Source organism: Sipha flava, unplaced genomic scaffold (genome assembly GCF_003268045.1).
Source record: "Sipha flava isolate LNK unplaced genomic scaffold, YSA_version1 50237_pilon_pilon, whole genome shotgun sequence".
In the NCBI taxonomy this organism is placed as follows: Eukaryota; Metazoa; Arthropoda; class Insecta; order Hemiptera; family Aphididae; genus Sipha; species Sipha flava.
In genome coordinates this window covers 1-12,068 of record NW_020273375.1, presented here as the reverse complement: position 1 = coordinate 12,068, position 12,068 = coordinate 1, and the positions used below count along the sequence as shown (strand labels likewise).

The 12,068-nt window shown below is 29.4% G+C and overlaps 5 protein-coding genes and 1 pseudogene across 5 annotated transcripts; 2 read left to right on the top strand and 4 right to left on the bottom strand.

Moving 5' to 3' along the window:
• Window positions 1-9: 9 nt before the first annotated feature.
• LOC112690404 (piggyBac transposable element-derived protein 3-like) lies at window positions 10-1,178 on the top strand. Its single transcript, XM_025564415.1, has 3 exons — window positions 10-304; window positions 385-1,068; window positions 1,138-1,178. Exons 1-3 carry the CDS (start codon window positions 10-12, stop codon window positions 1,176-1,178), a joined length of 1,020 nt encoding a protein of 339 aa, XP_025420200.1.
• A 3,732-nt stretch (window positions 1,179-4,910) lies between these two features.
• On the bottom strand, window positions 4,911-5,599 carry LOC112690402 (annotated as a pseudogene).
• Window positions 5,600-6,112: 513 nt separating this feature from the next.
• On the bottom strand, window positions 6,113-6,919 carry LOC112690401. Its single transcript, XM_025564414.1, has one exon. The coding sequence runs from the start codon at window positions 6,917-6,919 to the stop codon at window positions 6,113-6,115; it is 807 nt and encodes a 268-aa protein (XP_025420199.1).
• Window positions 6,920-7,308: 389 nt separating this feature from the next.
• Window positions 7,309-9,071, bottom strand: LOC112690400 (zinc finger MYM-type protein 1-like). The gene is made up of 3 exons (XM_025564413.1): window positions 9,064-9,071; window positions 7,816-8,456; window positions 7,309-7,757 (listed from the first exon to the last, which is right to left on the bottom strand). Exons 1-3 carry the CDS (start codon window positions 9,069-9,071, stop codon window positions 7,309-7,311), a joined length of 1,098 nt encoding a protein of 365 aa, XP_025420198.1.
• Window positions 9,072-9,505: 434 nt separating this feature from the next.
• On the top strand, window positions 9,506-10,170 carry LOC112690399. Its single transcript, XM_025564412.1, has 3 exons — window positions 9,506-9,540; window positions 9,634-9,646; window positions 9,754-10,170. The coding sequence occupies exons 1-3, from the start codon at window positions 9,506-9,508 to the stop codon at window positions 10,168-10,170; spliced, it is 465 nt and encodes a 154-aa protein (XP_025420197.1).
• Window positions 10,171-10,337: 167 nt separating this feature from the next.
• LOC112690398 (piggyBac transposable element-derived protein 3-like) lies at window positions 10,338-11,591 on the bottom strand. The gene has a single exon (XM_025564411.1). The coding sequence runs from the start codon at window positions 11,589-11,591 to the stop codon at window positions 10,338-10,340; it is 1,254 nt and encodes a 417-aa protein (XP_025420196.1).
• Window positions 11,592-12,068: the final 477 nt, after the last annotated feature.

Genomic DNA, 12,068 nt, shown 5'->3' with positions numbered 1-12,068 from the left:
AATGAAGAGATGTTACCAAGAGCTGACCCTAATTATAATCGACTTTTTAAACTGAGACCGCTTGTCAGTTATTTGAACAAACAATTTGGTAAAATACCCTATTCAAGGGACCTATCGTTAGATGAACAAATGTGTTCAACTAAAGCAAGACATATTTTAAAACAGTACATGCCCAACAAACCCCATAAGTGGGGTTACAAACTGTTTGTACTATGTGATTATAAAGGGTACTCATATAATCTAGAAGTGTATACAGGGCAGGAAAATTATCCCAAATTTAATGACATTGATATTGGTGCTAGTGGTAATGTGGTAATTCGCTTGACTAAAGATGTTCCAAATAATAAAACCATAGGCTTTATTTTGACAATTATTATACATCAGTGCCATTAATGGAACATCTTTATGATAGAGGTATATTAGGTCTAGGTACTGTTCGGCGAAATAGAGTTCCCAATAATCAATTTCCAGATGAAAAACAAATGAAGAAAGAAAAGCGTGGATTTATTGCAGAGAGAATTAGTTCATATAAGTCAACACCATTATCCATAACAACCTGGAAGGATAATAAAATTGTAACTTTGTTATCTACATATGCTGGTGCTGAACCCAAAAGTATGTTGAAACGTTTCGATCGGCAAATTAAAACGAGAGTAGATGTGGATTGTCCTTTTGTTATAAAAGAATACAATCGTTTTATGGGAGGAGTTGACTTGTTAGATGGCTTGATAGGCAGATACAAAATTAAGCTTCGATCAAGAAAATGGTATATTTGGTTATTGTATCATTTTATTGATGTTTCCATAGTAAATTCATGGCTTTTGTACAAAAGGTGTCGACATAAAAACAATGAGCTGGTGAACTACACATTAGCTAACTGGAGAGCAGAAATCGGTTCTACACTCACTAGTACTGGAGTTTGTACACCAACAAGAGGTAGGCGATCAAATTCTTTGGAAGCTCTTATGAAAAGGATAAATAGAACCAGGCCTACACATATCCCTACCAAAGATTCCAGAACCGATAACACTGGTCATATTCCAAGACGACAAGACAAAAGAGGACGCTGTAAGTTTCCTCAATGTAAGGGTTTCACATACATAAAATGTACTAAGTGCAATTGTTATTTATGTATAGCAAAAAATAAAGACTGTTTTGGAAAGTTTCATACACAATGATCTCAAAATACAACCTATTATATTTTATGTGATAAAAGGTGCTATCATATAAGATATTATTATTTATGTTTTTTATTACTATTTACATATTTTTATAATCTTAATTCAAAAGTTTATTGTTATTATGATTTTATTATGAATTTTTTTTGTTATTATGATTTATTCTTATAATTAATAAAAATATATCCAAGATGGAATGAATATAGTTGTATTAAAAATATTTATGACTTTGGCGCGCAATGTTGCATATTTGCAACAAACTGAAAATTCGTTTTCTACAAAAAACTATTATTCCAATATTTTTTAAATTATTTTACCCGAACTCCTCAAAGATTAATTAGTTTATAAAATTTTAATCGATAAAAAAAAAAAATATCGCGCATTGAAGGGATAAACACTATGAAAAAAAAAAACAAGGTAAAGTTAATATGAACATTTTATACTTACTTGTATACTTTAATATTATTTTATTATAATATATATTATAATACTTATAAAAAACTGTTATTACATAAAAATAAAATAAATCATTAAAAAATCTAATATTATATATCTTTCATGATACAAATAACATAATATTTATTGATATAAATCTTTTAATATTAAATTTGATAAAGTAGCAAATTGGTATTGTTGTATTTCACATATCAATGACATTCCTTCCAAGTTAGTATCGTAAACATAATTCTGTATATATTGATAAATAAAAGCATTTAATTGACAGCTGATGGGAAGACTCGACACTGATTGTTTAAGAGAGTTATAAAATAGGTTGAAACAGTTTTGATAAAAACTAATTTTCTTCTGCTTTTCTATAATGTAGGAATCTATACAAATTTGAATTTGTTTAAGACGACATAAATCGATAATACTTAATGTAATTGAATTATTATCTAATCTCAATGTAATTGAAGAATATTTTGCATTTATTGAATAACATAGATTTTCATTTAACGAAACTGACGACTTTGTACGATTTTGTAAATTGTTTAAAATTAAATTGAAATTAGTTTCATTCATTAAATCATTCCAATTTAATAAATCTAATGTAAAAACATTTTTACTTGTTCCAATTAATATTACAACCGAAATTTCTTTTCCTACTAAATAACCTACTGTTACATATTTTTTATTATGAATTTCAAAAGTTGATTTATCAACAACTGATGGATTCATGATAATAAAATATTATTGTTCTTATACTAATTAATTAAATTATTTTATAACTAAAAAAAAAAAAGAACACTTTTAATTCTTGATATTATTTTATTTTAAACTATAATTTTTTTTGATAACGTAGTTGATTACTTAAAATATAGCATATAACTGAATAGAAAATGAGAATGTTTCTCATTTAAATACAATAAAAATGAACACATAGATTATGCGTTTTAACACATCGATTTTTAACTAGAATTTATTAAATTTATATATTATTAATTATATTATACATACCTACATTATATTATATTATATTCCTATCCAATCCACCGTCTATCTAAACCTAACATATCTCGTTAAAAATCGACGCGTTAAACCGCACGGCTACATGCTCACGAATATATTGAATACAAATTAAACTATATAAATAGAATATAATTTTATTTATAAAATATATATACTTATACATAATATAAAAATGAACATAATATTTTTAGCATACAAATTAAACCATATAAGTAGAATATAATTATATTTATAAAATATATTTACTCATGCATAATATAAAAATAAATATCATATTTTTAATTATCAACTTCATCACATGGAGAATAATTATGCATGTTACAACAGTTAAAACTTAAATTCTTATACTTAAATTTATTAGTAACATCGTTTATAAAATTAACACCTTTACTTAATAATAAGAAAGTACAATTGTTTGAAAATTTTGCATGTTCACGAAAAGGACAATCTCCATTAAGCCAATTACTTAATATTAAACCACAATAGAAACATTGAACTGAATCTCTAGTTTTACCGAAAAATCCTGCCTCTGATAGTTGTAATTTATCAGGTAAAGATGATGGAAATTTATTAAGTGATTGTAACCGTTTTGTAAAAGTTACAAGAACTTGAATCTTTATGATAAATACATCGAGGTAGAGTATTATCAGTTTGTAATTGATTTAACAGCGGACATTCAAGGTCTTCTAAATTTATTATTGTAATGTTTGATATGAACTTTTGTAAAATCTGTTGTTTTTGTAATCCTTTCACATGTATACAGTCAAATTTTAACGATTTTAAAATCTCGTTGAGTTCACCAGTCTACGTCTCCGTATTCGAGAGGAATTTCATGATAATACCTCATCAACCATCTTTTAACATTTTGAGATTTTGTATCTTGTTTAATTGAAGTATGCTTAAATATCCAATGTTGAATAGCTAATGATTCTATGTCTACTATAGACATCTTCTTCATAAAATATTTATTATTTACTCCAAGAATACATTGAACATCTATAATAGCCATTCTAATAGTTTTTTAATTAAAGTATTCTGAAAATAAAAAAAGTTGAAAATAAATTTGATAATTCATTAAAATCACTTGTACAATTTATTTAAGAATTTATAATGAAAAGATTAATTTAGTATAAGATATTAAATTAAAAAAAATTAATTAAACAAAATATAAGACTTACCACACAATAGTTAGTAGTAGACTGATACTTCATGAAAAAAAAAAAAAAAAACATAAATAAATATATAAAACTTTGATAACTATGATTTACTATTATTTTCTAATATAATAGATACCGCCGTCGTCGATGTATACATCATTATTAGTTTTATCTGAATTAAGTGGCATTGAACGTAAATAAATGTTGTATAGATATGATACTACTACTACTACTACTACCACTGACCGTGTTATTTAATAATATTGCTGGGATCCTGGTACTTAATAATATTATTTTACCGATTTAATTCAAGTTAAGGTATAGAAATGTTGAAAAAAAAAAATTAAAATAAAAAATAAAAACATAAACATAAAACTTTGATAACTATGATTTACTATTATTTTCTTCTTTAATAGATACCGTCGTCGTCGTCGATTTAAACGTGATTATTAGTTTTTAATATCCCTCCTTAATAGTTCTATATTCTACAGTTGTTAAACCGAATTAACTGACATTCAAAGTAAATAAAATGTCGTGTATATATGATTCTACTACTACTACTGACCGTGGTATTTAATAATATTGCTAGGATCCTAGTACTTAATAATATGACTTTACCGATTTAATTCAAGTTAAGTCGTTAAGTGTTAAAAAAAAATGGACTCAGAACCTACAAATAGAACGTTAAAAAAATGGACTCAAAACCTACAAATAGAATGTTAAAAAAAAAATGGACTCAAAACCAACGAATATAATGTTTGAAAAAAAAAATGGACTCAGAAGCCCTGGATACCCTGGATATATTTTAAAAACTAAAAAAAAAATCTTGAAAAAATGGACTCAGAAGCCCCCTAATACTACTACTAGTACGTATTCCATCGTCTTGTTTCAACTATTGTTCGTTTTATTCGTTGGGTTGCTATCGCGCGGTATTCAATACGTACGACTGACGTCAATAAATTTGTATTTATATCCAGTCATTATCAGTGTTATCGGTAATATAATGAACGAAATTGAAAACGCGGTAAAAGAGAATGAGCGTCAGCGATATCAGAGGCGTACGAAAAAAGCCATTGGAGCGCTTTCAGACGAGACACTTTGTGGCCGGCTACAAGAATCTTGCCACTGTACACAAAAAGTAGACATTCAGTTGTTGAAAACTGGATAGTGGTCGGTGATATTGAGTATTATTTTGTGTATGGTGAATTAAGGGTGACATGAGGATACTGCTTATTAAGTTGACAATATGGATCAAAATTCAACGTCATACCTAGAGGTTTTTTGCATCTGCAATCCATTAGATATAGCTTGCATAATATTCGATTTTACTGACATTTTTAAATGGGCAGGTACTTGCTTAAGGTCATCAACAAGTGACAACATAAACAAGCGATCTGGATCTTCCATGTATACTTTTTCTCTGCGCTCCCTTTCTTGTAAACTTTTGTTACAGAGTTGAAAAATTCATTTTCAACAGTTTTTTTGCTTTTTAGCGGGCTTGTGACGTAAAACATTTTCTAAAACTTCTCCGGTAGTTTCATTCAAGTCGCTATTAACTTCTTCAATGTCATTTTCATTTTCATCTGGAGAATCATGTGTTGAACTTAAATTTGAAGTTGTTAGCTTATGTGCTGCACAAGAAGAAAGAAACGATAATTGATTATAATAAACATATGTTTTCCATGTACTTCCTCCTGACCCAGATTTCAAATTCTTTCTTTTAGCATGTTCTCTAGAAAATGAGTTTCTCAAATTCTTCCATTTCCTTGGTAACTCTTGCACTATAGTGTAAAACATTTCATAATTTATATTTTGTTTGTAGGTTAATTATTTTTATTAAATTATATAAATAAAATTTAGTAGAAGTGTCTTAAGAAATTTTTTGTTATTTATCGAATATTCTTTATTTCCAGGTATCTTGCGTCAGGATGTACATTAACAGAACTTCATTACGATTACAGAACTGGAGTATCTACATTGAGTAATATTATACAAGAGACTTGTATTGCAATTTGGGATAATTTAAAAAATGTATGTTTGCCAGCATAGGCGGAACTAGACATTTTAATTAGACTGAGCCACTCATGAGAGTCATTTTTCACCTATCATACTCAAAAGAAATAAGGGTGGAGAGTGATATATGGAACATTAATGTTTTTTTTTATTACAATACAACTGTATATAACATAGGTAATTATTGAATGTTATAAATCTAAAATTGTATCACTTATAAGTAATAATATAAACTAAAATGTTTCATGTGAAATACAGATACTAATAATATTTAAAATTGTATCTTAAAGTTAAGACTTATAAAGCTAAACGACGTTCATATGGGACCATTCTTTTAAATTCTTCGATCACATCATTAATGTCGACATTTTTTGCCATGGTTTGTTCAATATATGGAAGCATTAAATTTTCCAATCGCCCTTGAGTCATTGTCGTCCGTAGCTTAGTTTTAATATGTGTTAGCTTCGAAAAAGCTCTTTCACACGAAGCACTTGTGACTGGTATGACAGAGAAACCTTTTAATACTTTTCTATGCTGAAAAAAAATGGTCTCAATACCATTTTCTCGTAACCATTTTAACCAAAATGCACAGTCTTTATTAGTAAGAATATCATCTTTGTTTCGTGCCTTCAAAAGATGTATTTCACTTACAAATTCGTCCTTTGATAAATCAAAATGATTTGTCAATAAATTAATGTCATCTTTGCTCAATTCAAATTTTAACATTTTCCCCACACCAGTAATGATTGAAGTGCTTTCTTGATTAAAACGTTCGTCAATTCCTTGTACTAATGAATCAATCAATGGATACATTGTAGAAACTCGGATTTCCTCTTTCTTGGTCTCAAATACAAACTGATTTTTCCAATTTTCATCTCTACGTGCAGGCAGTTTTCTAGGTCTGACTGATGGTATGTTTACGCCATGTTCTTCACAAATGTGCTGACTTTGATCATAAATATCATCATAAAATAAACTATCGGAACGCATATTTTCTATTGCCAAACGAAGACACTTAATCTCTTCCAAAGCTGTCAAAATACTTAATCTGGGATCTTGAAGTACTCTACTAACTTTTACAATCAACTGTAGAATAGGATGCATCAGTTCGAGACAGATGATAAAATTAAAATTTAAGCATTGGGAAATAATACCTTTTCCTTTAGCTTTTATTTCTGGTTGCTTAGTTGAATAATTTATTTCATTAACTGTCTGAATTATAACCGAGAAGTGTCTCGAATTGCTGTTACAGCTTCTGCCCTACAAGCCCATCTAGTTGTTGAAAGGGATTTTAAAGTCTTTAATTTTACACCAACACTTTTTTTGAATTTATTCAAAAACCGCGTGTCGAGATGGACTGCCTTCAATAAAATTGTATATTATTTGAACTGTTCCAAAAAAAATCAAAAATCATACTATTCTCTTTACGCGAAATGCAAGAATCTACAAGTACAAGGTTTAAGCAATGAGCAAAACAGTGTACGTATAATATTTTAGAGTTTTTTTTCTTTACATCGGAATTGAACTCCAGAAATATGACCTGCCATTGCGGCTGCGCCGTCGAAACAAACGGAAGAAACAGAGAGCCAATCGAGTTTTAACTTATGGACTATTGTGTTTAAAACATTAAAAATGGATTGTGCATCAGTAGTTTCTAGACGCTCCAGAGAGATGAATAATTCGATAGGTTTATTTTCTACATCATCAAAATATCTTACTACGATTGCCATTTGCTCAATGAGACCACAGTCACTAGTCTCATCAGCCATAACTGCAATCTGTTGACCATTTAACCTCTTGCATATTTCTTGAAACATCACATTATGAACTGAGGCTATTAATTCATTTTGAATCTTTCCACTCAAATAGTGTGCGTTCTTAGGCCCATGTTCTAAATGATTTTTTATAATAGGATCGTATCGTTTGAGTAGATCTACGATTTCTAAAAAATAGTCCTTTATTCACATTATCTTCATGCTCAAGATGTCCTCTGAATGAACTTCCGCTTTTGGTTAATATAATTATAACATCAATTAAACGTTTGATGATGTCCCGGTTTTCTAAACGTATTTTTTCACGAGCTGCTAATGTGATTTCTTTTTGTTTATCCAACTTAACATCAATGGGAATTCCTTTTTTTAAATGTTCCCACGACATCACACTATCAATATGACATTGTGACTTCTCGTGTAGTCTAAAAGCTTCAGTGGCACCTTTCCAATTAGTAAAACCTTTCTTTATAAACGATTGATCGATATGACCTTTTTTAATTATATTATTCGAAGAGAATGCTCGACAACAAAAACAAAATGCTGCGTTTATACTTTCACTGTATTCTAACCATTTAAAAGTTTCGTACCATGATTTTTGAAAAGAACGAAATCGATCCCCGAATTTTACTCTTGGATAAAGAGATAAGTGGACTTGGCAGGGCCCTTTGAGTAATTTTGAGTGTCTTTTTAAACGATCAGATGGTAATGGTAAAGCTAGGTCATTATGTTCAATGAAAGATGTTTGCAACTTCAAATTTTCGGATTTCAAATGATCAGAAGGCAATGCAATTGCTGTGGTATTTTGAACTTCAACAGTTTTTAAATTGGAATTTACTGATTCCTTGTTTGGACTTTTTCGGATAATATATCTAAAAACCAACCAATATATAGATTTTAGAATATATTATGCCTGTCCTAGACAATTCTGTATATTATTAAACAATTTATAAAATCGTTTTATATTGTAATATGGACAAGATTAGAATCAATATTAGTGTATACAATTTTATAACTAGGGCGCGGATTGTTATGTAATAAAAGTCAAAATATGTTAATATTTATGATTTTTTTTTTTTTTTAGCAAAATATGTATTAAAAAACTTGAAATATTTATTTTTTTTTTTTTGTTAGTAATATAATATAATAGAACTAGTAATTCAATTGTGAACAACTGTGCAAAATGAATAAGTAATAAATAATGAATAATAATGTTACATTTTACATTTATGTTACATATATTGTACTGTTTTATTATCAATAACACTAAAAATAAAATAATTAAAATGGTTTTTACTATAAAATGATTGTAGTTCTTTAAAGGCTTAACTGCTGTTAGTCTGTATGCAATAAGCGAGTTGGTGCACATAAAAATAGGGCCTGCTAGATAATAAATACCTAGATCTTACATCTAGTAATGCTTTAGTATACAATTAATTAAATTTAACACTTAAAATAAATATAAAATTAATAACTTACTTGTCCATTTTGCTAACCATGCATCTGTATCCTCAGTCCGTTCACCAGTAGGTATGGTCGTCAAATAAACAAAAAATATTAAACTATTTAAACTAATAACCTTATAATGTCTATATTTGGATTATTCGATAAACGATAATAAAAAAAAAGATAAAACCCGTAGGTACTGAACGTATGAACAATGAAAATAATACGGCGAGACTCGCAGTGACATTTTCTAAAAATAAATATCAATAATTTAAAAACTTTTGATAATGATTTGATTTTGATGACCAGCTGTAATACTACTAAATATATTTTTAACATTTGAAATATTCTATTTATTACGTACAGTTAATTTCTCAATTTTCTTTTACATTTATATCTAATTTTTTTTATTACATTTAAAACAATAGATTCTTAGCAAATGTATACATTAACACGGAACCAATTAGCCTGGGCCATGGCCCAGATGGCCCAGGCCGTAGTTCCGCCTATGTTTGCCAGAGCCAACGAAAGAAAAATGGGTGGAAATTGCAGAACTCTATTATAACATTATAAATTTTCCTAACTGTATTGGTGCGATTGTAGGAAAACCCATCAGGTTAGTCAAACCAACACATAGCGATTCATTATACTACAACTATAAACATTTTTTTTTAATTGTTCTCTTAACTGTTTGTGACGCAAATTATTGTCTTATCGCTGTAGATATCGGAGACTACGGAAAAAAATAGCGATTCGTCAACTTTTAAAAACTCAAATTTTTACGAAAAAATTATTAAAAAAGAACTGTCCATTCCCGAAGATTCAGTTCTTCCAGAAGCGAGTGACTTTAAACTGCCATATATAATTGTGGGAGATGAAGCGTTTGGTTTAAGTCATAATATAATACGTCCTGCCGGAAAAAATTTACCATTTAAGAAAAGAGTGTTTAACTATAGGCTTTCAGTAGCTCGTCGGTTTATCGAGTGTGCTTTTGGTATTATGTCTAATAAATGGAGAATATTTCATAGGCCATTAAATGTATCCAAACCATTCGCTGAAAATATTATAAAAGCATGTGTACTTTTACACAATTTTGTTCGTGTTCGAGATAGTAATTCATTAAGGTTTGAAGACACATAATCATATGAAGGATTTCAAGATGAAGATGAAAGAACAGACATCTATCCAGGAAAAACACCTACTACAATTCGTGATAAATTTGCCGATTACTTTATGGGTGAAGGGAGGGTTTCTACTTCATGGTACTCATTGAAACAATTTTTATTTTCATTACTGCACAAGAATGCTCAACAATGTGAACACTTTGATTTTGGTCTCGACTCAATTCCACGTGTACTGCACAGTTCACACCTCCATCTATTGGCACCGTATACCACCCGTGATGCCATAAGACCATGTGCGATGGATCGACGTACATCCAAAACATTCGTGTCACCAAACATCTCACAGTAAATGACGTAGGCATTCACAAATGTAATGTCCAGGAGTCCCCAGAATATTCTTAACCATAATTTATTTGATTTTCGATCAACATTGTACAATAATCTATATCTATCAGCTAAATCGACACCTCCCATAAAATTATTGTAGTCTTTTACCACCGAAGGACATTTTATTGTTAATTTTGAACCATCCTTCATCGTTCTTAGAACACTTGTAATTTCGTTTCCATGATAGTTAGATGCAAAATGCACAGTTTTATTATCACGCCACTTGAATACACCAATACCAAATGTAGAAAAACGATAGTCGTAATCGCCACGTGCAATTGCAGACTCTTTCATCAAATTAAGTGGCATTTCTTTCCGATTAGATCTTATGGTGCCACATGCCAATTTCTGTTCTGTCTTCAATCTTTCCAGTAATATTATAGAAGTAAAGTAATTATCGAAAAATATAACTCGGGACTGTTTCCAATATGGCTTGGTTAGTTTTAGCACTATTCTTTCTCCCAGATTGAAATCTTCGAATTCTCGTTCTAGGGCCTCATTTTTGCCTTGGTAAATTGAAAAATTTAATATGTATCCTTTTTGATCGGCAATACACCATAACTTATACCCACGCTTTATAGGTTTCATAGGATTGTATTGTTTTAGACTGCTGCGTCCTTTGAACTTAATCATTGACTCGTCCACGCTAAGCTCGCGAGTTCCATTATATGCTTCAGAAAATGTTTTATTTAACGAATCTATCATTGGACGTAACTTGTAAAGTTTATCTTTATTATTTACTGGAATCGCGGTATTATCATTTACATGAATATTTGATAAAATTTCGCTAAATCTATCTCTGTTCATAACTTCGGAAATAACTTGTAAATGTAGGTCTTTTGCTGTACTCCAATAGTGTCTATAAGACGATAATTTATGATAACCCATGCAAAAGTTAATCCCAATAAAGCCCATTAATTCATTTGCAGATAATTTTAGTGTTTTGTTATTTTGTGTCGCATATAAATTACTTTGATCAACGATATGATCGGTAATTGGATTTAGAAGTTTCACAAAAATATCTGTCGCACTTTTAGAATTCTTGAACATCTCTACATTATAGCTTTTATTTTCATTGTATAACGGTAATTCAATAGTGCTTCGTCCTTCTTTCTCCACTGTCGGTTTATTTCAGTTTGAAGTTCTGAGTCTGGAGTTACCGGGAAATTAGGAGCAATAACAGTCGGGTCATTTTGAATATTATTTTCAATAAGTGTAGAAGAAGTTCTTGGTCTTAAAATTCTCAAGTCTAGGATTATCAGCATTAGTAGAAACGACATTATTACCATTAGATAACTCAGGAAAATCAAAAACTAGCATGTCATCATTATTTTCTAATATTTCTAAATCCTTACTACTAATTTCTATGTCTTCGCCAGTTCGTAAAAATAAACGATCAATTATTTCTACCTGTTTTATAGCTTTTTCTTCCATTTGATTTTCATCCAAGTCGAATTCGTCCTCAGATAGTAATTGATTGTGTTGCGTGCCGTCGCTCAATCGTATATGATGGTTAAGTTTTTAAAG